This window comes from Rattus norvegicus, chromosome 2 (assembly GCF_021556685.1).
Source record: "Rattus norvegicus strain SHRSP/BbbUtx chromosome 2, alternate assembly SHRSP_T2T, whole genome shotgun sequence".
NCBI lineage: Eukaryota > Metazoa > Chordata > Mammalia > Rodentia > Muridae > Rattus > Rattus norvegicus.
The window spans coordinates 77,947,779-77,974,970 of record NC_141535.1 but is presented as its reverse complement, the minus strand read 5'-3'; the positions used below and the strand labels follow the sequence as shown (position 1 = coordinate 77,974,970).

The following is a 27,192-nucleotide window of genomic DNA, read 5'->3' as shown; positions in this document are numbered from 1 at the left end:
GGTGACCTGACTCAGTAGTTAGGGTATTTACACTTGGGTTCAGATTCTAGGCGCACAAGTAAGAAGCCATGCACAAGGCTGGTTCTCTGAGGAGGCAGACATGGGCAGAACCTGGGCAGTTACCGGTCAGCCTATCCCAAACAAAACTAATTTTGCCCCTCCCCCCCAGCTTACACACACACACCCAAATAACAGATTCCAGGGCTTCTGGATCTCAAAATGACAAAGAAAAATCACAAACATCAGTAAGAACCAACAGCAAACCAGAACTTCTTTATCAAAATGTCACAATGACAGACCCAACAGGATATACAATGTTCTATCGACTTGTTTGGCTTTAAGCTAATTGCCAATGGTACATCGTTCATTCGTTCCAGATTTTCTGAGTCCATCCACGGGCCAGGCTATAACCCAAGGTCTAGGAGTCCTAACAACCAAGAGTCTCCATTCTTACAGACTTCACAGGGGAGCGTAAGAGGCACAGGAGAGCTGCTCTCAAGGCAGAACTGATTCAGATAGAGCCTAGCAATAAGCAAGCACTCCCCACCCCACTGACTATTTCATATCACTGGTGTCACTATTATTTTTTAATGTGTTCAAGAGAAGGCAGACAAGAATAAAAATAGCTTTAAAATATCACAAGGGACGACAGCTCACTAACCAGGCTCTACGTTTTGTTTTGGGTGTTAAAAGTTTGAGACGGAGGTAGTGGTGAAGGCCGCATGATGCTGTGTGTGAGACTGTCATTAAGTATGGTTAGAATGGTACGTTTCATGTAGCACATATAAACACATACTACAAGAAGCACACCACAGACACAAAACAGGTCACTCTCCAGTCCGAAAAGAAAGACTCAACACAAAGCCGTTCATTTTTCTCTCAATTTACACTTGGACACTGTAATCACGGCCCACCCTTTAGCCACCCATCAGAAAAAGTTCAAAGCTGGTTTGTAGCTGCTAGCAACAACGAAATAAAAGCAGGCTGTGCTACAAACCTTCCTGAACTGGGGGGAAGGGCTCTGCTGTGCCTCCCAGCTGGAACGCAAAACAAACAAACAAAAAGAAAAAAAAGAAAGAAAGCAAGCAAGCAACCAAAAAAAGAAAAAGCGCCCTTTTATTTTGGTGAATGTCACTGTGAGCCATCAAAAAAAAAAAAACAAAAAACAAAAAACAAAAAACAAAAAAAAAAAACAAAAAAACAAAAAAAACCCAAAACAACAACAACAACTTCTCTTTAAACATACATAGATCAATAATCTAAACTACCAAGGAAAACAAGGAGCCATTTTGTGCTATTACACTGGCTCGCAAAACCACTGGTATTCAAGTCCTTTTCACCTCTAGACCTAGCAATTGCAGGTGGTTTAACCGAATCCACTGGAAATGATGGCTTCAATCCAAAGACCTCCAACACCTGAGGTTCCACACAGAACCAAAATGCAATTGCCAGTTTGCCCTGTTCCTCTTGAGTAAGAAGTAGGAAAGCCATCCTGATAAATGAAAACGTTTTTCTTGCTTTACAGGGGTGGAGAGCATTTAAAAGGGCTGAGCAAGGAATAGGAAATACACACGTAGGACCATAAAACAAACTCCTGAGGAGATAGCCCGGTGGAGAGCATCCTTGCTTTACCATCACCAAGACCTGAGTTCAATACCCCAGACAAGAAAACACAGACAGATGTGGTGGGGAGGTGAAGCCAGATACATCCACAGGGTTATTGCCCTGCCTACCCAGGCAGTCACTGACCAACAAGAGTCGCTGCCTCAAATGAAAAGTGTATGGTTCCTGACATACAATTGACATTGTCTTCTGGCTTCCATGTGGCATATACAACAAATAGATCACATAAACGCACGCACACATGCACACATGCACACAATTTTAAAACTACATACAAACCAGGGAATTACAGCTGCGCCCGATGAGATCACTAGATCCTTACCGCTTAATCTCAGCGTTTAGATTTTAGAGTCACGGCATCCTAACGATTCAATTTACAGTTTTACTTTGATAGCACAGATGTTGTTCATAAGCTCCTCTTCCTCCATCTTCATAAGTCAAGCTATTTCCTGGCAAGCCTCCCCCTCACCACCCCACAATTCAATACCCAGCAGTTCTTGTCAGGCTACCTAGACGGGGTGGGGGAGGGGGTACGATGACACACCAGCTGCCGCTCCCCACTTCCTGTCCCAGCAATAAAGGGAGTCGGTTCATGACATCGCATTCTCTCGTCCTGCAGACGCTACCACGGCAGCTGTGTCGCTGGACAGTTGGCCTAGAGTTTGGAGGCTGGAATGCAGCCTCCTGGCGGTCAACCGCAGGGGTGTTCCTGAGCTCCAGAGATGACACCACAGCTTAAGTGTCAATGACCTGCATAGTCCCTCTGACTTCTGCCCACCTACGATTAAAGCCACTTGAGTTCTAGTTGTCCAGTTCCCAGGGGTTTGCAGGGCTAGCTCCGCTATAGGACACAGTCTAGGCTGCTCCACTGTTTGAGTCCAGCATTCAACAGGCCTGGGGAGACCTCTCGGGGAGACAGGAGTGTGCCTTACTTTGCTGAGGAGCAGGAACGAAGTAGCCAAAAGCTACCCATGATCACAAGATGCGCAGAGGACATAAAACATTTGTGAGACGAAAACAAGGGAGAGTGTCAAGAGGGATGGAACAACAAAGAAGTAGCTAGGGGTGGAAGAGAGCAAAAATAAATAAGAATCAAAACAACCTTGAATGGAAAGTCACCACACCAATTAGCTCGTTAGTTTCGAGGAATTAGGCCCACAGCATTATAACTACAACAGGTCGCACTAGAAGGTCAAGCAAAATCAGGTTAGAGCTGGCTTCAGTGGGCGGTAGGATTAATAGTAATTAGTGTGATTGGAAGAAGTCTTTGTCAGGGAGTAGAGACAACTCAAAGAACCTAATGGCTTTTACGGACAGCTTACCATGAGATACCCTGCTAAAGCAAATCTAATTACACTTGTCGGGAACAGACAGGAGAGATGAAGTGGGCAGGGGCTTGCAGGGGTTTTGCTGATTACACTTCCTAATCAGTAAATATTTTAGGAGGCCCAGAATGAAGAGAGAGCAGACAGAAAATCAGTGTAGTCCTTGCACAGGGCGATAGCCTTGAGGAAGTTTCTGGAAGTAAATTAAACAACCACCCTTTAAAGTACTACCAGGTAAGCTGTTACACTGTAGGCTATTGCAAAGCAATGAAATTAGACATTTTCTAAACAAAGGTAATGAAGTGTTTCAGTCTCCTCAAGTGAAAAGACTAATTTGGAATGTACTTCTCAATTCTCCATTTCCCTGGAGGGTGCCTTGTGACCGTCAGTGCACCTGCGTGTATTCTAGAAAAGATAGCTCAGTAAGGCTTGCACACCCTCGCAGGGCATGCTCTCAGCTACGGCTGAACTCTGAAGAGATGGCCATGCTTTCTGAAAACTCACAACACTGTCCCAACACTGCTGTCCAAGAAGAAAATTGGGGTGGTTTGAAAGAGAAATGCCCCGCCACACACACACTAGGCTCTGGCCTTTTGAACACATGGTCCCAATTGGTGATGCAGTTTAGGGGAAACCCATGGAAGCTTTAGGAGAGCACAGGAGGAGCCATGTCACTGAGGGAGAGCCTTTAGAGTTTACTTCTTCCCCTACTGTGCTTGTGGTTGAAGGTGTGAGCACTTGGCCTGAGCGCTGCTTTGCCAGCCTCTACCAGTTTTCAAGCCAAGCCTGAACCCGTTCTTTGAGTCAGCCTCACTTTTCTCATAGTGGGAACCCTGCAATTCCTACACAAATCACCGAGCTAATTATATGTGTTATATTCAGAGTGCCGGACTGGAAAACATAAACCATACACTCAACAACCAAGGGAAGGTTTGGAGGTCAGGATTCTATGCTGCTTTTGAACCCAGGTTCACATTTTTCCACTCTAGTCCTTGCTAACCCCACAGTCTATAAATACTGTCAAGGGTGACCTGACCACCCAGTTCCACTCTCCACACTGAGAGCCTTCTAACCACCAGGGCCAGCAGAGGATTCGTGTGGCACAGACTGTGACCCATAATGCACAGCAACAACACTGAAAGGCACAGCTGTCCTGTTGGGAGCCACTGCCACGCAAGCAAAGTGCAAGTAGAAACAAAACATCAAGGACACCATGCTGAGTGCCACAAGCCAGTCTCAGGGCAGATGCTATATGATGCCCTCAACAAAAACATCTGCCTAATTCCCAGGCCAAAGAAGTATAGCTACTTAACAACGGATAGTGGACATGAAAAGGAGGGGTGTGTGTGTGTGTGTGTGTGTGTGTGTGTGTGTGTGTGTATGTGTGTGTGTCCTCTAAAGAGGCAATGCTGTGAGACAAAGAAGTTATGAAGATCGGCCTCAGAATGTGAAACTAAGTAACCACTGAAGTGTGCAAAGGCCAAAATCACGCACTTTGCTTTGATTTGTGTGCACATGTGGGTACACCACGCATGTGGGGTGCTCCGAGGCCAGAAGAGGGCACTGAGTTCCCTGGAGGTGGAGTTACAGGTGTTGGTCAGCCACCTTCCATGGGTACTGGCATGCAAATTTTGGTCCTCCTGAGAGCATCACGTGCTCTGAACCCGAGCCTTCACTCCAGGCCGTGCTACACGTTCTCATCATGATTTTATTTGTAAGTTTAAAAATAAATAAATAAATAAATAAATAAATAAATAAATAAATAAATCCAAACCAGATTTGGAATCAAAACAAAACTGAAAAGAACGCTAATAAAGTTTATTGTACAGTGCTTTCTGGAACATATTTATGCTAATGGCCTGCTGTTTAAATACTGTTTTCCTTTTTCTTTTTCTTTTTTTTGGGGGGGGGGTTCTTTTTTTCGGAGCTGGGGACCGAACCCAGGGCCTTGCGCTTCCTAGGCAAGCGCTCTACCACTGAGCTAAATCCCCAACCCCACTGTTTTCCTTTTTCATATCCTCTAGAGAAGAGCTGACCGGGTCTGAAAGGCTCTCAGTGCTCATCTGGGGAAGGTGGGAGGTGAGTCTAGACTGTAATGGAGAGGAAAACACTCCAACCAGTCCTGTCAGGTAAAGTAAATTTTGTGGAGATACCTCCACTCTAGCGCTTAGCTAACAGCACAGTACGCTTCCAGAGGCTGCTGGGGAAGCGGCCAGCGAGGGCAGTGGGAACGCCCACACTGCAGACAGGCCCACACTGCAGACGGCCGGCCGGCCGTTATGTACTCGGCCTCTCTGTCTCCTCCCCCAGTAACCAAATCCACCTGTACACAATGCCAGTCCATCTGGGACTCCCAAGTGAGACAGAAGGAAGACTGGAAAGCAGTCCGGTGCTTACAAATCCAGGATTGAGAAAGCTCTCCGAGTGGGTAATTCCTGCTGTTCAGACCAACCAGGCAGCCCTTCCACCTTAAGCCACAGAGACCTAACCCTCAACACAACTCACCCACCTACGCGACGGCTGCTGCTTTCTCATGTTTTAAATCTGTGGGGAGCAGACGCAGGCCTGCTATTACTGACATGAGCATGGCCATATCGGGGACCCCAATACCTCAGAACCACAGAGCAGGCTTGGGGAACAGAAAAGCCTTTCCTAGGTGCCAGTTCTGATACTGGCAGTGAGTGCAGAAAGCACCACCACAGCTTCCCCAGAGGCTGACAGCACCCAGAGACTCTTCCCACCGAGACCCCGTACCCAGACGAGCTAACCTTCTTCCTTAGTCAACACTGAGCTTCCTGGCTGCAGCAGGTGCACCTCTACCAGAGCACATGGACCATGTCCATTAGCTTCTCTGTACGTGTGTCTGTCTTCCTCCATTCCCGGTCATCCCTGTCATAACAGTTTCCTAAAGGCTCTGATGAGACCGCCATACTTGAGACTCTTTATGGGCATGCCCAAACTGCGATGTATTGTAAACTATAGTCTGAATGTTAGTGCACACTCCCTATCAAATCCATACTTCCGAATCTTAACCCCAGTGTAAGGAGCTTACTGCCTTGATAAGAGACTTAAGAAGAGCTCTGCCTCATTCCTCCCACTACAGTAGACACAAGCCAGGCTGCATGTGAACGAGGAAATAGAGCCCTCTCCAGACACAGAATCAGCTTTGGCACTGAACCTTTTAGCCTCAAGAACTGTGAGGCGCGTGGAAAGTGCTGATGTTTTTAAAAGCAACTTCCTATGTTGTTTGGTCTTACACTCCTGATCACACAGAAGACACCATGGGAGTTTAAGGGTTTCCAGGGTAAACGACAAGAAAAGCAATCGCTAAGTATCAATCTTATGAGTCTTTCTTATAGATCCTACCAGGCAGGCCCCATCTTTCAACCCTGCAACATGACAATGTCGTATGTCAAGTTCTCACTCAAGAACCATGCAATCAAGTTAGGAAGATGTTGGGAAACACTCCCATAACATTGTAAGTTAAAATTTCAGTACTGTGTTGGGCCCCATTCCTCGCTCTCCTTGAGATGGAAAAAGGTACCCAGGAAAGAAAGAAACCTGTGTCCTTCTGCTCCACAGGAACTGGGACAGTTGCTGTTCTCCCTCTCCCTCTTCCTCTCCCCCTCCAAGGATGGTGTCATAACCACCATACACATTCTGCACACCATGCCCTCCTACGCTCCGGTTTATCACTTAGAAAAATTCACGAGAGGGAGTCTGGTGGTGCGTGTTTGTCTATGTATATGCCTGTGGAGGGGAACCGCAAGTGCCCGTGGATCGGTAAAGCGAAGGAGAAGAGCTCAGACTTCAGGAGGCAGTAGGGACTTGTTCTTACCTGCCCATAGTCTGTCTGGAAGACCACGACGCCTTCTGCACAGGAATTTACAGTACTTGGAAAATGCTGGCCATTTTCTCTGAGCCAGACCCGTGCTCCCTGGAAAGAAAAGAAAATTTAACGGTGAGTTCAAATGGTATTCTGTCATAAAACACCACTATCAAAATCAGCACAACTCCCATAAGGCGTTAAAAAGTCAGTGGAGGGCCTGCAGAGAGAAAGTCGCCTCAGAAGAGCGCGGACTGCTGCTCTAGAGGGCAGAGGCTCCCTGCACCCAGATGGACCTTTTGTTCCAGGGGGATCTGACGCCATCTTCTGACCTCCGTGGGCACCGGACACATGGTGCACAGACATCCTTCAGGCCAAATACCCACACATAAAAATATATAAATAAATCAAATTTTAAGAGTGATCTGTGTGAAGAAGCAAATGACTTTCTCCATCAAGCAATGATATGACCCTCTGAGAACTTTATCCACAGCCTTCTTCCAACCCTTGCATGAGACGAGTCCCACCGAGCAGACAAAGTAAAGAGAAGGGCACCCCATGATTGGCCCTACTGTGCACACGACCAGACCAGACGATCTCACTTGGCTCTTAGCACCCAGTAGGCAGGCACTATCCATCACCCCTACATTACTGGGGAAAGAGAGGCTTGCGTACAGAACCTTCTCTAACACACTAAGAAGGCAGGCTTCAGGAGCCACACCCTCACACAGGTGGATACCTTGGTGTTATCTGGTGCCCCCACCTTCCCAGGTCATGCTGCACCCATGTGTCCGCTTCAGGGACTTTAGCCAGCTCCACTGCCACTGTTAGTACTAACATGCACAAGTCAAGAGAGCTCTTCAAACTAGGACTAGGGACTAGGTTTCCCAATAGATAGGAGAACTTAGTCTGCTGGTGTGAACTTTCCTAGGAACTCCATAGAAACCTAAAAAGCTGCCAGCCAGACAACTGTAGTCTATAGAGCAAATGTTTTAACAATGGACATACTCTCTTTACACTGACCTCCTTTCAGTTTCTTATTGTCCTTCCCCCAAACAAATGATCAGTGGCTTGAACAGTGACCCAGAGAAGTCACAAATCAGCCTTCCGATTTCTATTTCTTTTTTAAAACAGAGATTGCTCTCTAGTTTTAATGACTTGTGTATGTGCAATGACGTGTATGTGCTTAAAAGGGGGTCAGCTCCCCTCCAGCTCTAGTTACTGGAATGGTTGTGGGCCTGCTGAAGTAGGTGCTGGAAATAGAACTTGGGTCCTTTACACAGCTGTGTGTGTGCCTGTAACACTGAGCTATCTGCTTAGCCACAACTGTTCAAATGTATAATGCCACAGTCTTTCCATTTCATTGTGATGCTATTTGTCTCCTAAAAAAAATAGTATATTGGTGACATGAACCAAAAGAATGACCATTTAGGAAGTAGAAAGGGGGCCAACAGGAATGAGAGAGGAGAAGAGTGATGAGCTGGGATGAGGATCCTGTACATTAATTAAACTAAGAAAGCAATGAGTCAATCCATCAATCATCATCATCATCGATGACAACAACTTCATCATCATCATGATCATCATCAACAACAACAACAACCTTCCCCACAAAAAAAGCAAATGCATTACTCTGGTCAAGAAAATATAACAAAGAGTCATTCTAAGTGGGAAATTAGACATATAACATGTGTACAACACTCTCATAATTCTTAAAAAGGAAATCTACAAGATGTAGGTTTGACTGACTTCTTCCCTCCATACAGATAGGATGCTATTTAAGAACCACCAGACAGGACCAAGAGCCTTTGCTATGACCACTCCTTCCAGGATCCTAGATAAGAAGACCTTCCTGGGTCCATCAAGCTAAATGAACCCCAAGGTCCCGGGAAGAAAGGGGCCACATATTCAGGACTTGATGGTTAAGATCAAGGTGGCCAGACGTTGTAAGAGTGACAAAGTCCCTTCCTCATCACCTAACACACTTGGCTGTCCAATGAGCTTTGAGACTACAGGGATGACCCTCTATAAGGCCTTCCCTTCATCTGCACATGTTAGTAGCTTTAGGTCATTTTGTCCATCCATAGTTCATTAGCCATCACTCACAGAGAACTGGAGTTCTCCACTAAAAAAGTGGAAAACAGCATCAAACACTAATATGAAGTGCCTCTCTTAAATCCTGAGGACTATTTAAAGAGCACATGTGCCAAGTTCCCTTTTCCCCTCGGGCCTGTCACGTCCCTCTGACTCTCTACTCTGGGCTGAGACACTGGAAACACACGGAAAGAGTGACAGTGGGGCTGTCAGACCTGATTTCTTTATTAGCAAACAGCTGCTTCCAACAAGCTCATTTACTTCAGACATCCTGTAAGACTATTCCCTCAAATGTTACTCCATACCTGAAAAATCCCAGGAAAGGGCTTCCAAGTGCCTGAATGGCTTTATTCGGTTTTTAAATGTGTGCACTCAAGACTGCAGTGGATGAAAATTTCGAAATACCCCAAAATGTAAATGTATGTGTACATATCCACACATGCACACACACACACACACACACACACACACACACACACACGCTAAGGTGAAATGTTAATTAATTTGCATATTCACCTCAAAACCACAAATGTCTGCCATGATTCTCACCTGCATTATTTTCAACAAAAAAGAAGCTCACAGCTCCATATCCTAATGCATTAACTCTGTCTATTTAAAAAGAATAAAGAGTTAGATTATACACTCCCAGATTAATATAAATCTAGCCTAGGGGGTCAGGACGTTGGTTCCGTTGGTAAAGTGCATGGTTGGCATGGTAAAGTTGGTATGTGTGCCAGACTGTCTGAGTTAAGAACCCTAGAATATATGCAAAAAGTCAGGCACAGTGGCACCCAACTTTAAGCCCAGTACTGGGGAGATGGCAATAGGAGGACCTCAGTGGCTTGCTGGCCGGCTAGTCTAAAGTAATCGATGAGCTTTAGGTTCAGTAAAAGACATTTGCTAAGAGAAAAAAAACTGTAGAGTTGATTGAGGAAGACACCAAATACTGATCTCTGGCCTCTATACACATGCACACACCCCTTCATGTGTGTTCTCTCTCTCTCTCTCTCTCTCTCTCTCTCTCTCTCTCTCTCTCTCCTCTCTTCTCTTCTCTCTCTCCTCTCTCTTTCCTCTCTCTCTCTCTCTTCTCTTCTCTCTCTCTCTCCTCTCTCCCTCTCCCCTCTCCCCTCTCCCCTCTCCTCTCTCTCTCTCTCTCTCTCTCTCTCTCTCTCTCTCTCTCTCTCTCTCTCTCTCTCTCTCTCTCTCACACACACACACACGCACAGGGTTAATAGAAACCTCTGGGCTTTCAGAGGCCACAAGGAACATTTGACTCTGTGCAGGTTTTAGCCTTAGTCCTAGGTCTCTTTGCCTTCTCCTCTGAAGCTCTACATCTCTCTGTTGACATGCTACCTGATCAAACACACAGCTTAGCTCTGTGTCCAAAGGTCTTTCCAACAGGTGTGAAGTGCTGCTGATAAAGGACCTTTATGACTTCAAACTCAGAGCGGGCCAGTCCCCTTAAGTCTGCGATAAGCAATGCATTCAAAACACTCTGCTCTGGGAAAATGCAAAGGTTCGGGACTTTCACAGACTTTGCACTGCAAACTGAACCGCTGAAGTGGCTATTCTTGCGCAGATTGCTCTTGATGGTTTCCCTGGAGTCTCCCCCTCCCCCATCTTCCCGCTTCCTTTGCATCAGAGCAGGATGCCCAGGTCTAGAAGAGGCCACCCACAGACACTTGGATTTAATAAGTTCACAAGCGGACATTTACCAGACCATCCGATTCTGAGTAGAGAAGAAAACTCTGCCCACCATATGTAAACTATTATAGTCTGTCATTGTTAAATAAGGCTGATAATTTAATACACAATACAGGCAACCTAACATATGGAGAAAGCTCACAATTTGAGTTAAAATTGCCTTTTATAAGCATGTGGAACATGTTGAATCCTAACATACACATTTTATCAAAAATGCAGACGTGTTCTCATCTTAAAATCTGAGATGGATATCCAAGCATTAAATTCAACAACTAAGAAATTTGGAGAACCTAATATCCAGTAACATTTTTGTAGCACAAAGCCTACAAACGTCACCTCTCCTTTGATCTTCTGAACAATCCTCTAGAAAGGCAAGTAACATTATCTCTTCCATTTTCGGTGGCCAGTGATTTCCAGGAGAGAATACAAAACACTCTACCAACCGCAGGTGAAGATGCAGAGAGACCAGCATTATGGGAAGCACGTCCACTTTGTAAGACAGTATGGCAGTCTCTTAAAAAACACAAGCAAGAGCTTACTGTACATATCGCCCAGCCATCCAATCCCCAGACATCAAACAACAACAACAACAACAACAACAACAACAACAACAACAACAAAAGCCTGCAAGAGATTAGAATCTCCAAAGAAGGCTAAAAAGGAAATTAAACAAATCTGAGATGGTTCATATTGATTGGTAATTTGACAGGATCTAGAATCACCTAGGAGACAGGCCTCTGGGCACACCCGAGAGTGCTTATCTTAACTGGGTTCATGAAGAAGGAAGACCTGGGCTAAAGGAAGGATGGCATGATGCCCTCAGTTTGAGTCCTGGACTGTATGAAAAGTTTAACAAGTATTCATTATTCTCAGTTGAATGCAGACACAATAAAACCAGCTGCCTCAAGCTCCTTCCACCATGATGGACTGTACCTTTGAACTGGGAGCCAAAATAAACCCTTCTTCCCCCAAGTTGTTCTTTTTGGGTATTTTATCATGGCAATAGGAAATGGTAACTCAAATGAAGCCTTATGTGTAACTCTATACAGCAGTACTGTTTATAATAGCCAAACAACTCAGATGTCTATCAATTGGAATAGGGTCAGACAAAACATACATTTATATGGGACCGCCTTAGGAACAAGAAAAATAAAATCACTGATATATGTTCAAGGGTTCCTCCAACAAGAACGAACATCAGAAACATTGTGGGGAGCGACTGAGGCCAAACAAAAATAATTACATATTGGAGGTATCCATTTCAGAAAATGTCTGGAAAGGGTAAACCCACAGATACAGGAGGTAAATTGTTGGGCCCTACCTTGGGGTGTTTCCCTTCCCCTTCGCTGAGCCTTTCAGCCTGCTATGGCAAGAAGTTGTTTATACCCTTGGCAGCTGCTCTTGGCCCTTGATTTGGGGCCAGGACTTTTCATGATACCCTTTCCTCTCGCAGGGCCTTTCAGCTTGTTGTTATTAAGAAGTTGTTTACGCCCCTGTTTGGGGCTTCCACGATGCAGATTTTTCCTGTTTTCCTGCTTGGGGATTTTCACCTGCTTTATTGTTTTTCCACAGCTTTTGCCCCTGGTATATAAGGAGATCTCAGTTACGCCCAGACAGCTTTCTTTTAACACGAATGACCCGAGTGTGTGTTTCTTCTTAAATCTCACAGGCCTATGCCCGGTTCTCAGTGTTGTGATGACGCAGGTGTCAGCAAATGGAGGTCCCACCGAGACCGGGAAAGAGAGGACAATCTGAGGAGATCGTCCCAGGAAGCTGGCCAGAGAAGAGGGAGGGACACATTGGGGAAAATGGGCCAGGAAAGACCCCAGTAAGCAGGATATAGAAGGAATGAGGGAATTGAAAGCATACGCAAAGAAAAATAAAGATTTGGGCTAGTGGTGAGTAAACCTTGTAAAAAGGGACAAGGTAATAATGATAAAATGTTTTTGTATATGTGTTCTTTTAGAGTTATGCTAAAATCTAGAGAATCAAAGTCAATTCTCATAGATGCTTTTAGTCTTTGGACCCTGACTAAAGACCATTTATACCCTAGACAAGAGAGAGAATGGGTTTGAGAAAAACAGTCCTCCCGGACTCTCCACAGATACTTTGGTGAAAGAAGGAAAATGAGCTTAAGCTTTTTAAGAGGAATCCTGGAGACAGAAGGAGGGTGGGAGACGTCCTGCCTCCTTGCTGGCTCCTATTGGAAAAGTGCTTATTTCTGGTTCTGGGTCCTTTAGGTAGGATATCTGGGTCCCTTTGGTGGGACGCCATCTAGTTCTTTCCCTCTATGTCTGTTGTCTGTCCTTGGTGCACCAAGCTGTCCATGTATGTCAATTTATGTCTGGGTTTTTCTTCTCGTTGCTTGAATGTTAGGGTTTTATGTTTAAAAGAAAAATTGGTTAAAACTTTAATTGTTGGTTGGTTCACCCCTTGATTTAGTTTTAACTCCTTTTAAGAAAGGAACAAATAAATAAAAAGCTGTTTAAATCAGCCTTTGGAGCCCTGGACCTGTAGCTAGGAGCCTAGGTCAGCTGGAGAAGCTCCTCAGGGGCTGATTGTCTGCATGAGCTGATCTTAAAGGCGCCAGCAGCTTCTCAGCTTCTACGGTAGGGAGCTGATGGCTGTTTCTCTTAGAAAAATCTTTGAGTGTGATTATTGGAATCAACGAGTGACAAGGTGCTTCTCTTAAAATTATAGCTAGAAAAAGTAAAAATGGTGTTTGATCTATATATTAAAGATATGTGTAGCCACTTCATTTTTTGTTTCTGATTGGTTTTAAATGTATAATATGCTCTACATGTCTTGGTTATAGGTTACTGGCTTTTAAGTTATTAGTTATGGTTAAAAATTTGTAACATTGGTAACATAAAGTTGGCTTAAAACTATTAATTTAAATGGAGTTATTTTAGACAACACGTGGCATGAGCCAACCCAGGAAAACAGGTCTAAATTGGGGTAATATTTTAATATAATTCTTATCATAGAAACCAGACTTATAAAAGAATTTCAGGCAATGTCTCTTTGTTGAGGTATTAGAGCCTGCAGCATCATTCGTTCATATGCAAGAACTGGCAGTCAAACTTTAAAGCATGAGGGATGGACTTGGTGTTTTGGAGAGACTGGATTTTGGAAAATAGATGGTCTGTTGGAGGTTGAGTTTTGCTTTCCAAAGTTATGATTGTGCTCTGGTGTTACAAGGGAAACTTACAGGTTATGGTTAATGATTGCCGGTGTTATATTGGCTACAGTTTACAGTTCGATCATAGACAGGCTCAGGATTCTAACTCACACATTTGTAATTAAGAAAAAAAAAAATCAAACAGGTGGAGACTGTTAACAGGATTTACGAAGGGTTGATGAGGCTATAGAGCATTACAACCTGTTTGCTTATCCCAACTGCTATTCCAAGAAATACATATAGAATTATTACAGCTTTAAAAGATTGTTTTTATGGTATTTCTTCACATCCTGGTGATTGTGAAAAGACTTTCATTTAGTGAGCTTGCTTATAATTTTGGAGAGCCCATGAAGTGATACCATTGGAAAGTTTTGCCTCAAGGAATCACTTATGGCCCCACATTATGTAAAAAAAAAAGAAAAAAAAGAAAAATAAAAAAAATTGTCACTGCTTCAATACAAGAAGTTAAGACTTTGAATCTCTCAGTGTTTATTATTCATTATATGCACATTTTAATTTTACTACAAGCTTTTACTCTTACAATGTATTTTAAATTTTGGGGAGTAGCCGCTGCTCCAGAAAAGATTCAATATTCCTTTTCAATATTTGAGACATTGGTTATTTCCTAGACAAACTGTGGCACAGAAAATTCAAGATAGTTTACTTTAAATTATTTTTATAAGCTTCTAAGGTATGTTAATTGGCGAGGATGTCACCTTAAGTTTTACACAGGAGGTCTTAAGCCTTTGTTTGATATTCCCAAAAGAGATGTAAATTCTGTTCCCCTAGACAATTAACTGAGGGAGTGACTGAATAGCTTTACAGAAAGTAAAGAGAGCTAGATGTACAGAATTGTGAGATTGAGTCATGGAAGTATTTTAGAAAAAGAACCTAATAAAACATACCCTATTCCAAACAGCAATTAAATTGGTTATCTAATGAGAAGGCAACACATGTAACTGGATCACATGTTTATTCTCTTGACTTTCCCTATTTCAACAAAGATTATTGAATTACATGCTGTAGCCACTGTTTTTAAAATGTTAAAAAAAAAAATCAAGCTTTCAATTCGTATACTGATAGCCAATGTGTAGCTTATGGTTTGCAATTGATTAAACTTTTCCTCTTAGATACTGTTAACCCTCGAATTTTACAACTATTTATGCTAATACAACTGATTTAGAGAAGTGTACTGTTCCTTTATAAGGCATTTAAGAACTCAGAATGGATTGCCCGGACCCCTTAGTGAGGGCAAAGTCACAATAGATTTATATACCAGGCAGATTTTGGGCCTTGCATAGGAACAATTAGACAATCTCATTCTTTATATCATCAAAATAGTAATAGCTGGAGACAGTAATCTGGTATTTCTAGATTTATTTGTGACTACTGACACTTTTTCAGACCTTCTGGTTGCAACTGCTTTAACAGGAGAAGCAACTAAAAATGTAATTAGTCATTACGCACTTTACAAAGGAGTAGGGACAGCTACAGCTCCTCGAAAAAGTAGTAAAGTACTTAAATGGAAAGATGAGGAAGGATATATGGGACATTTTCAACCCTTTATAATCGATAATATTCCTGTTAATCTATGGGGAAGGGATGTTCTTCATGATATGGGAGCTATCTTGACTATGCAACCTGCTCAAAGAATGATTATTGTACCTTATGATCAAGAACAGGTAAGTAATTTGATGATTGGTCCATTTTTTTTTTCATGTTCCACTACTAGTCAATTTGATAACCATTATCCTGAAAATAAAATCTGTCAGTTTTTTAAGTTACATCCTGTGATCGTTCCCTCTACAGTAAAAAATCAGCCTTTAAGTAAAGCTAGATTAGTTTTCACTGATGGTTCTTCTAAGGGATACACTGTGGTCCTTTCAGAGGGCAAGGTGGAGAAATTGATGCTTAATTCCACCTCAGCACAGTTGGCTGAATTAAAGGCCCTTCTTTTGGCGCTATCTTTGTTTCATGAAGAGCCATGCAATATTTATACAGATAGTGTTTATGTATCTAATATTTTACCTTTGGAAACTGCTGTGTATGTTGCTCCTGTATCCTCCATTTGCTCTTGTCTTTGGCAAGTGTAGGTGTTATTGTAGCAATGTAGAGAGCCTATTTATGTAGGGTATATCAGAGGTCATTCTGGATTGCCTGGCCCCTTGGCACAAGGTAATGCTGCTGCTGCTGATTTTTATACTAGGCCACTATTTGTAGCTATAGCTCTTGATTCTTATGATTTGGCCCTTCAATTACATAGAAAATTTTATATAACTTCACAATCTTTAAGACATCATACACGATGCACCAAAGAGCAAGCTGTTCATATAGTTACTCAATGTCCCTTGTGTGCTCCGTTAATACCCTCACCCCATCTGGGCATTAATCCTAGAGGATTGATGCCCAATGATATTTGACAGATGGATGTTACACATGTACTTCTTTTGGGAAATTGAAATATGTCCATGTGTCCATAGATACCTATTCAGGATTGATTTTTGCTTCTGCTCATAGTGGAGAAAAGATCAAAGATGTAAAAAGCCACTGTTTACAAGCCTTTGCCTTCATGAATGTGCCTAGGCAAATAAAAACTGATAATGGACCAGCATATACCAGCAAAACATTTCAACAATTTTGTGCTTATTTTGATATTCTTCATAAAACAGGTATCCCTTATAGTCCTCACGGTCAAGCAATTGTAGAGCAAGCCCATTTGACCATAAAAAAAACTTGAAAAAGTAAAAGAGGAAGAGTATACAGCCCCTCCTACTAAATTATCAACTATTCTTTATATCTTAAATTTTTTTTTTTTTGGAGCTGAGGACCGAACCCAGGGCCTTGTGCTTGCTAGGCAAGCGCTCTACCACTGAGCTAAATCCCCAACCCCATATCTTAAATTTTTTAATCGTGGATTACCTCTCAGTGGTCGACAGGTACTGGAGGAAGGACAGAGCACACGATGGCTTGGTTAAATGGAAGTATCTAGCGTTGAGGGCCTGGAAGGAGCCTGATCCTGTCTTAGTCGGTTGAGAGGATCTGCCTGCATCTTTCCCAAGGATGCTGAGGTCCCTGTTTGGGTTCCTGAGTGTTGTGTGTGTCCTGTGGATGACAGTCCACCCAGAGATATACTGATGCTTCGTGAAGAATCCCCCGATCCTGATGCCCGTGGGAATACACAGCATGGCATGACCTGCCGTTATTACAACAAACCATGTAACAGGTAAAGCGGCAGCTCGAATAAAGGTAAAACGAATAATCCTTAACTTTACTTTTCATCTTAAAGGATAGTCAATGTTTTAAGATTTTTTTAATAAAGCCTCGTTTAAACAGCTCCTCCTTTTTTTCATGTTTACTATTTAGTAATGTTTCCATAGCTGATTTTATAATTAATGCTACCAATGCTAGTGTTATAGGATTGAGAGATATTTTGTACCCCATTAGTCTTGTTAGAAATGATAGTTATCTGCCTCCTAGACCAGCACATAGGTGCTGGCCTGGACCTTTGAGTACTGCCTCTTGGAAGTGTATCTGATATTTTTGAAACCTCCCTACATTTTTGCCCAATTAAAAGTAAAAATTTTTCTGAAATCTGCGCCACGCGTGTTGGCACCCTTCTTTCTTTTTTTTGGTTTGGAATGGGATTGAGGCAGTGTCAAGGGAGGAGATTCTCAATTGTTCTTCCAGGTCCTGTCTATTAACCAATTGCTGGAAACAGGAAGACTTTGCATTGATTGGTCAAGTTCCTGGTGTGATCCCCATACTTCTGGATGAAGGCTGATTCCTAGTGGTACTCTACAGGCATAAAAGAGACTTTGGCATTACTGTAGCAGTCATTGCTGCCATCACCATTTCAGTCACTGCTGCTGCAGTGGCTGGTGTGACCATATCTCAATCGGCAGCTGTCGTTGGAACTGTGGATATGTTGTCTGCAAAGGTCCCCATGGCACTGACTGTGCAGAATAGCATTAATATTCAGATTCAGTTGGGCATTCTTAATCTCAACCAACAAACTGCTCTCCTGCAGAACAATTGTACTTTCTCTGGGAAACCCATCTTGTTCTACTTTTTATCATTCTGTGTTTGTAACCTCTGTTAAGGTCCTTAATAGCAGCAAGGATGTTAGGGATTTAAATGCTTATCTTGCTGGACCATGGAATTATACCTTTGTAAATATTCAAAAGATTAATGAAACCCAGGTAACACCTCTTGTTGGGGATAGTCTCCTTGAAGGTCTTAAATACGCTAGATGTCTCACTATAGAATGGTCAGGATCCATCATTCTGGGATTGTTTGCTCTTGGAGCGCCTGCCCTTGGGCTTGTTTTGCTGTGCCGTTTCAAGTACCAGCAGATCCAGTCTGAGGCTGAAACCAAACAGGTTTGGTTTTCTTTGGCCAGAAATAATCCATCGGTCCAAATTAGGCTCAATTGTAAGACAAGTAGTTAGCCAAAGACGAGCAACCTTCTGGGACCAAACTCGCCTAAGACAGAAACCCTGAAGACTGGCAGGGTATTCAGAGATGGGTACGAGTATTGGAACCCCAGATTGATCCTAAGACAGGTACTGAAAAAATAGGGAATTGGACCCTACCTTGGGGTGTTTCCCTTCCCCCTTGCTGAGCTCCATCTGAGTACTCCGTCCCAAGTTGGTGGGTTCATGGGGAGGATTAGGAGGTGTGGCCTTGCTGGAAAAGGCCAGCCCTGTGCACTTTTGAGATTTCAGAAACAGTTGCCATATACTTCCTGTATTTCCTCTGATTTCTCTCTGTGGATAGAGATATGAGCTCTTACCTGTGGCTACAGTGCTATGCTTACCCAACAGATTCTTTCTTTTAAGTTGTTTGGGACATGGCGTTTTATCCACAAAAAAGAAAAGCAAGTAAGTAAAACACCTTTAACTCCAGTGCTAGAGATGTAAAGGAAGGAGGGGGGGCGTCATCCTTGGCCACACAGAGTTCAAGGCCTACCTCACATACATTAGACGCTATCTCTCCATTCAGCCCCCACAAATACTCAGGACTCAAGTGATTTCAGGATGGATATGATGAGAATATTCACCTCTATAAACAGTTCCTCCTCTTGCTTACAGGGTGTAGAAGCCTGACTTGGGGGAGTGGGAGCAGGGTCCCATTCTTAATGAAGTCCAGAAACCGGATGTGGATAATACATTGCAGTACTATGGCTTTAAACAGCACATCTTCTCCTATGTTACAGCCCCATCCCATGCACAGCTACTGCGAGGAACTCATTTTGAATATAGCAGGCTTTTTTGTTTGTTTGTTTGTTTGTTTTTGTTTTGTTTTTCATTTTCTCTTCACTCAAACATGTATTCCCACATCAAGGAATATATGACTTTCACAACTCCCAACTTTCTCCAGATTCCTCACATTTGGCACTACTTATATCTTGAACTAGGTAATTCTTGGCTGATAAGGAGTTGTCCCTGTTGAGAATAATTCTACAATGAAAACTTTACAAATGTGGAGAATTTTTGAGATTAAAAGCTTACTTCTATTGACCTAATCTACGGACAATGGACTCTGTTGTCTCAAGTCTATGGAGTTGGACAATCTCACGAAGTAGGAACCAGGTGAGGTACACCTGGAGCAGGTCCAGTTTCCGGCAGCATTAAAGCACGGTGCACACAGGCAGGACACTGCAGCAGCACAACCCAAACTGTGACACAAACACCACGGAGAGGCCATGGGGACCAACAGTTTGGTGGGTATTGCAGCGATACTCTCAATTCCCTCTCCCGCTGCTCACTGTGTGCTTTGCTGGCTTGGGTTTGATTTTAATAGAAATCCATCTGGTATTATTTGTACAAGCCTGGCTGGAACTGCAGAGACAACACATTCACTGCAGACTTTAACCTCAGGCTCTAACTCCATCCTCAAATGTTTGCAAACCCCAAAGTAAAACTCAGAAAGCTCAGGCTTGGCTCAAGCAAGAATGAAGAATGGAGCAAAGCAAGGGGCATAAGCATTCATCCCAAGTGAGCATGGAAAAAATGCACCATAGGGCCAGGGTCATGGCACTCCTGCGAGTGCAAGAGGAAGGTCCAACGGGCACCTCCTCCCGAGAAGGCTATGTTCTACAGCAGCAAGGACCTAGAAACAGAACAATTCCTGCAAGTACTCCCCTGGCTTGGCCATGAAGGCAACCAAGAGCAGTGGTCACCTTCACACACCCTCAACATCTTTTAGAAAGCAAGCAGAGACGTGGTCACACAAAAGACCCTGATGACGCACTTCTCTTCTCAGGTTTTGAACCTGACATTGACAATCATTTGTGAATAATTAACTCAGATTCAGAAGAGGAAAGTCTCAACTTGGTCCAAAGTTGTACTGGCTCTGAGTAACTGGTGTGTGTGTGTGTGTGTGTGTGTGTGTGTGTGTGTATATATATACATATATATATATACATATATATATATGTATATATATATATATATATATATATAAAATTTTTTTTTTACTCCAGCCAAGGGAGAGACCAAAGTCAAAGATCAGGCCAAAGTAGCATCCAACACCACTTTAGAGAAAAGTGTAATAAGTAGAAGGTAGAGGGGGGAGACGGAGGGGGGAGAACACACTTTGGAAACGTATGGCTGTTGAAAATGGTTTAAGAATCCTTTATCTGTATTGTTGTCTTGCTTTGTTTTGTTTTATTTTGGTGGTGGTGGGTGTGGAGCAATGACAGCAGTGCATGTCTGACACAGGCAACAACTGCTTTATTGAACAGGGAGAAATCTCATGGGAGCTCAACTGGAAGCTACAACACTGGTTAGCATTCCTCTTGCTGTAAGAAGCTGTAACTAAGAGGGGAGGAGGTGGGGAATCATCACCAACGTCACCCAAGTACAAACTTGTGAATACAGTAAAAACCCACCTTCAAGGCATAGCACTGTGGTACAACAGTGGCATGAAAGTTACAGGAGCATCCAACCACTGTTTGCTCCTTAGCTGATGGAATCTGACACTGCTAACCAAGCCAAAACCTTGACACCAGAAAGGTCACAGACCTGAGAGGAAAGCCTATCACTATTACTCTGCTAAATGAACACGGTAGCCAAAAGACTCTTAATGACATGTTGCTGTACCCATAGGAACTAACACAGACTCACAACTGGACAGTGGGGACAGTGAGAGACTTGGAACTGCTTATCCCTAAATGGGATATCTGTATGACTCAGAGATTCATGCAGCAGAGGGGACAGAAAGATTCTCAGAGCCAGAGATGGTGGACAATTTCAAGGAAAGAGCATTTTCCAGACACAACAGAGCAGACACTACAAACTCACAGAGACAGTGACAGCATGCACAAAACCTGTACAAATTCAAGTCAGACAAAATCCCTGCAGGAAGGAGGAGTGGACACAGAGTCCTGCCCCTAATCAAGAAGCTTGAAATAGAAGGCAATCAGTTATCTCCAGTGTAGTGATACTAAGGGTATCAACCGCACTCCAGGGCAGGCCCCACAAATCGTGCTGCATGCGTGCGTGCGTGCATTTAAGTAGAGAGAAAGACCATGAAAGTAGGTGGGTAAGGAGGTGACGGAGGATACAGGAGAACTTGGGGGAGGAAAATAATCAAATATGATCTAAATGTATCAAATGAAATTCTCAAAGAATATACAAAAGTGTCTTAAAAACTCAGACATCGCAGACATAAACTCATTCTCTTTCCCAAAAACTATGCCAGAGGAGTTGATAACTTCCCAGGCTGGCCCACAAAAATCTTTAACATCATCATTACAATTCTGAACATCAAGTCTTCTGTGTGTGCACGTCCTCGCATCTATGTGCCATAATGTAACATGTAGAGAGGTCAGAGGACAACTGAAAGAAGTTGATTGGTCACCATGTGTGACCACAGAATGAAACTCAGGTCCTCAGGAGGCAGGAAGCACATTCACAGGTGACAGGCTGGTCCTACTGTACATTTCTGTAAGAAGTCAGCTACACACAATACCCCAGAGGGAAGCACACTAACAACTCCAAAACCCACCTAAAAACCATGGTGTAGGACGTCTAGAGAAACTGCCTATTGGGTAAGCTGAAAACCTATGTGAACAGGGCCACAGTAGAGCACACAGGTATGCTTTCCAGGTAACAGCCCATCTCTGAGGCAAGTCAGAGCAAACACCGGAGGCTGGAATGCTGATTGGCTCCCTTGCAAACCTAGACCCCTCTGCTCACAGTGGGCTGAACCCTTCCACCTCAATCAAGATAATCTCAGAAGATAATCTCTACAGGCCAGTGTGATGGAGGAAACTCAACTGACATTCCCTCTTGCCAGTTGACTCTAGAGCATGTCCACTGACAAAAAGTTAACCAGCACCCACGGTATGGCTGGTGGTGTGGCAGGTCTGCCTGCACTCATTACCACACGGTCCTCTTTGCCCCAGGCCTGGTCCATCCTCCGCTCTCTCCAGTACACAAGGAGCACTTGGCATCCCGATCTTCCAGCTACTACACCAATAATCACAAACCCTGTGACCACTTTCATGAGGATGACAACAGGCAATGGCTAAATACCTAGGAAAGAGAACAGGAGAAGGCCTTTTATTACCAATAAGCTACCCTGTGCTCAATGCTCCCCAGGTACCGATACAAAGGCACATTGGCTCCTCCCATTCCCAATCAAAACCAAAACCACAAGAAAGGAAGATGTGTGGTAAGACATCTAGTCAGGAGTGTGTGAGGCTGCCAAAGGTGCTTTCCCATGGCTGCTGGGTCTCCACAAGCCAAGTCAGCTCTGATTCTTACGTCTCATTTCTCTCACCTTCTTCACAGTCCCTTAAAACACCTGCTCAGGTTTTTTTTGGGGGGGGAGGGGGGACTTTGTTGGGTGGTTTTTGACTTTTCAAGATAGGCTTTCTCAATGTATCCCCTCTGTAGACCAGGATGGCTCACAGATCCACCTGCCTCTGCCTCCGCCTCCCAAGTGTTGGGATTAAAGACGTGTGCCCCCATGTCCAACCAGTTACTCTTTTGAACTGCTAAGACAGGAGGGAAAAATTCTCAGAAACAAGTTAATGCTAAAAGAAACCAAATTTGTCTAAATTACTGAGCCTATCCCCAAACTTGCAGAAACATGATGGCACAAGAAACAAAGATGGAGGTCGCATGACCTCCAACTTCTCCCGTCTGGAGTAACTGAAGGCAGAGAATGAACTGGTGATTATCTTTGTCACAACCTTCAGAAGACATCTAGAAAGCAATTCACACATGTTCCTAAGGACAAGTATTAATCACTTCAGAACACTCTACAAAATAAGAGAACAGTTCACTTGTGTGATGCATGGCGTGAGTTCATGGGAGCCAGCTCTGTAGGCTTCTACCCAATGAGGGAGGCAGTGTCTATATTTGGGCTCTGTTCTTGGCACCTTCTTGGGAGACACCCAGTGGCTTTCAGGAGCAGCACTGCTTTAATTTAGCCCCGTTCTGAAAGCCCTGCAAGGGATGGGAGAACGTACAGGCACCATTTGCCTGACCACACACTCTGACTTTCCCTCCAAACCACTGAAACTACAATTTCACCTGCAGCCAGTTATGAGGCATTTAAAAATAACTTACTCATTTAAAAATAATCCATCAAGAAGGGGAGAAGGTGGCCCAGCAGGGAGTAAGGAACACCTACATGACACCAATGCCTGTCTGTGCTCCTCCTTGTCCAGCCAAGATTTTATTTAAATAAACGTACTTCACTCCTGCGTGAAAATCCAACCTCATTACTTTCCATATTTCTTCCTCTCTCTGCTTTCCTGAGATTTGGAAACTGTGTGATACTCCTGTTTAAGTAGGCAGGAGCCGGGACCTATATGATGACTCAGTGGGTAAAGGTGATGTGATTGCCAGCAAACCTGACAGCCTAAGTTCAATCCCCAGGACACGCACGTAGAAAAGAACTTAGTCCCACAAAGCATGTTCTGGCCTCCACGCCTATGTTGTGCCATAAGGGTTCTTGCACACATACACAAATAAAACAATTAAATATTAAAATATTTTTAAGTCTTTTGTGTTTTCAAGACAGGGCTTCTCTGTGTTGCCCTGGCTGGCCTCAAACTCATAGATCCAACTTGCCTCTGCCTCCCAAGCACTGGAATTAAAGGCCTGTGTCACCACTGTCTGGCTTATTTTTAAATCATTAAAAAATTAAAAGGCTGGAGAGATGACTGCCTGAGTTCAATTCCCAGCAACCACATGTGGGCTCAAAACCATCTATAATAAAATCTGGTGCCCTCATCTGCTGTGGAGGCATATGTGTAAGCAGAACACTATATACATAGTAAATTAAAGTTTGGGCTGGAGAGATGGCTCAGTGGTTAAGAGCATCAACTACTCTTCCAGAGGTCCTGAGTTCAATTCCCAGCAACCACGTGGTGGCTCACAACCATCTGTAATGGGATCTGATGCCCTCTTCTGGTGTGTCTGAAACAGTGTACTCATATACATTAAATAAATCTTTTTATTTAAAAAAAAAAAAGAAGAAGAAGCTGACGCTATGACTGAATAATAATGTGCTTAGCAAGCGTGAGACCCCAGTACCAAACAACAGCAAAAAACACTTTGCCAACCTACTCGTGCATGAGAAGAGAAGACGGCTCTCAGACAGGGCCTCTCCACAGGCTGGTAAGAGCTTAGAAGCAAGGACTGGGATCTCAGACTCCTTCACAAACCAGCCAGCAAGACGGAGACATGATGTTGCTTCAAAGTGAAGGTCTCATCTTAGGAAATTTGCAAATACCCTAAGAAGTGACAAAGATAATACACGAAATCGAGACTGCCCCCCACATCCTCTGTCACAGACGCACTGACGATCACGAGGTGCATGTTCTAGTTAGATTTCACCAGACTTCCCAGGCCCCCTTTTCCTATCTCAGAACCTCCTCCAGAACATTGTGTCTAGGGCTGTATCTCCCTGGTTCAGTTTCTCAGACCTTTGCTCGATGACCTTGACAATGTTGAGGAGCTCTGGTCATGGAGTTGCAGAATGTCCTTCGGTTAGCAATGCTTGGGAATGTCCTGGTCACACTGTAGTGCGGCTCTGCAGCCTCAATGAATTCTCTAAATTGCACTTGTTGGAACTCTGGTCCCACCAGGATGAGGAGATGCATAGGTATGGGGGAGAGAGAATTTGTTACAGAGCTTGCTCTTTCTCCCCTGATGATGTCCTCAGTTAGATCATAGAGACATAAGGGACCTTACCATCTGCTGGACTTACCCACTTCAGAACTGAGGGAAATAAATATTACCCTTTGTAAATTACCCAGTCTCGGGCACTTCGTTTCAGCATAGAAAATAGACCAGGACCAGGGGTTTTGAGTGACGACTCAGTCCTGGGTGTCATATCTGGCTGCCCTTAAGGGATCTTGATCACACTTCACCAAGAACGCCTGCATACGTTAAGCTCCAGGAGCCGCTTTTTTATTTTTTTACTTTTGGGTGTCATCAGAATGGGTGAAACAAATACAATCTACCCCCTGGGAACTGTGGGGCAAGAATGAACAGCACTGAGAACACACACAGGCCAAACAATTGTTCAGTGGCTTTGTTCAATGATGCTGGGTCTGAGGCAGCCTGATGAATCCCAACTTCATGCCAGGAGAAAGAATTTGGGAAATGTATTCAGAGTACCACAGCCAGCATATGAATGACACATACAGAGAGACACAGAAACACACACACACACACACACACACACACACACACACACACACAGAGAGAGACAGACAGACAGACAGACAGACAGACAGACAGACAGACAGACTGACTGACTGACAGACAGGAACAAGTAGTCTGCCTGCCAGGAACAGGTTCTGGGGTCTAAATAGGCCAAGTCCCTAGAGGCAAACAGAAGCCTGGAGCTGAAAGGTCCAATTTTCTGCAAAGTGTCACCTGAGGTTGAAACTCCTCGTAAACTGGCTTACACAGCTCCCCGTAATCACTACCCATAACGATTAACAGCACCACACAGCTCAACAATGGAGACATTCACCTTTGTCTAGCCCAGGAACAGACAGTCCAAGACACCTTAAGGCCCAGCTCTGGAAGCCACTAAGGCCTCAAATCGCCCCTGATGCCAATGCAGACAAAATGACTTCCACAAACAATATAGTGTCCTTGTTCCTCAAATTGCATTTACAAGGCACAAGCACACAAGTACATGGTCTTGAAGGTTTCACTTCCATCTCAGTCGCTCCACACTTGGAAACACTCAAAGTCAGTTGAATTAATACATGCAGAGACTGAGGCTTAATCAAGACACCACTGAGCTGAACACAGAGAATAAACCAAGCCCTGAGCGCTGCGTCTAAGGCCTGCCAATCACAGCCAGCAGTGTCCCTTCTAGAGCAGCCCCAGAGAGGCTCTGGGTCCTGAACAAAAGGAAAGACAGTTCTTCCCAGTTCCTACAGCCCTCACCAGCCTTGTTCTTAGCCCCACCCCCACCCCACCCCTACCTTGGGACTCCAGGCTCTGGGCTAGTCGTTCTCACCCTGTATGTTGCATATCAGATATCCTGTATGTCAGACACATACAATTCATAACTGTAGCACAGTTGCAGTTCTGAAGTAGCCATGAGATCATTCTATGGTTGAGGGTCACCACAACATGAGAACTGTATAAAAGGGTCTCAGCTTTAGGAAAGGGCTGAGAGCCACTGCTCTGTGAGGAACAACCCAAATGACTTTAATTCAAAACAAAGGCCTCAACTTCCCTCTCTCATCCGGGAAATTGTTCACCATTGATGGCCCAATGTAGGAAGGAACGATGGGCCTAGGACACCTCCCCAGAGAGGCACTACATCACTCAGAGTAATTCCCTAGGCTAAACTCTAGAAACCAACTTTCATAAACCACGACAGCAACAATTAAGCACCCATGAGCTCCATCACTCACGATCACCACTCCATCCGTAGGCAACCTGACTTAGTTGGAAGAACACACAGATGAGTACATAGAAAGAGCTCTATGAGATCAGGATGCTATTCCTAAAACACAGCACAGGTGGCAGTCCCAACTGTGTGCCTCTTCATCTGTAAGACCCTGCTCTCTCTTTCGGGGAAAGTTGAGCCCTGTCTTCCCTTCCCAGGCAGGACTAGAAAAACTACAAGCAAAGTCAGCCATGACTCAGGCTGCAATCAGCAGCAGCTAGCCAGCAAACTTCCCACCAATTCTCACAGGATGGGGATTTTCATGATTTCCTTCATAGCAGAGTCAAGCTACATGGGAGTCCTTAAACATTGCTAGTACCCAAGGACAAAGTGGAGATGTGGAAAAACTTCAGCCTAAGGGCCTGGTTGTCAGTTCCCTGTCAGGGGCTGGGGTTGGTCTAGAATGAGGCAATCTTTGGCCTGGAGGCTGAATGAGAGCTCCTCTCCTTTAGGATATGCAAATCACCAATTCAGTGACTATCTTAGTTGGAGTTTATCGC

At 44.0% G+C, this 27,192-nt stretch overlaps 1 protein-coding gene across 3 annotated transcripts in view; it reads right to left on the bottom strand.

Annotated features, from left to right (window-relative positions):
* The window catches only part of Myo10 (myosin X), a 202,235-nt gene that overhangs the window by 141,256 nt on the left and 33,787 nt on the right, over positions 1-27,192 (bottom strand). For 2 of the 3 annotated variants that reach the window (NM_001401822.1, XM_087621816.1), the window contains 1 exon segment: positions 6,787-6,885. In NM_001401822.1, the coding sequence (NP_001388751.1) occupies positions 6,787-6,885 (99 nt within the window). 3 annotated transcript variants of the gene reach the window in all.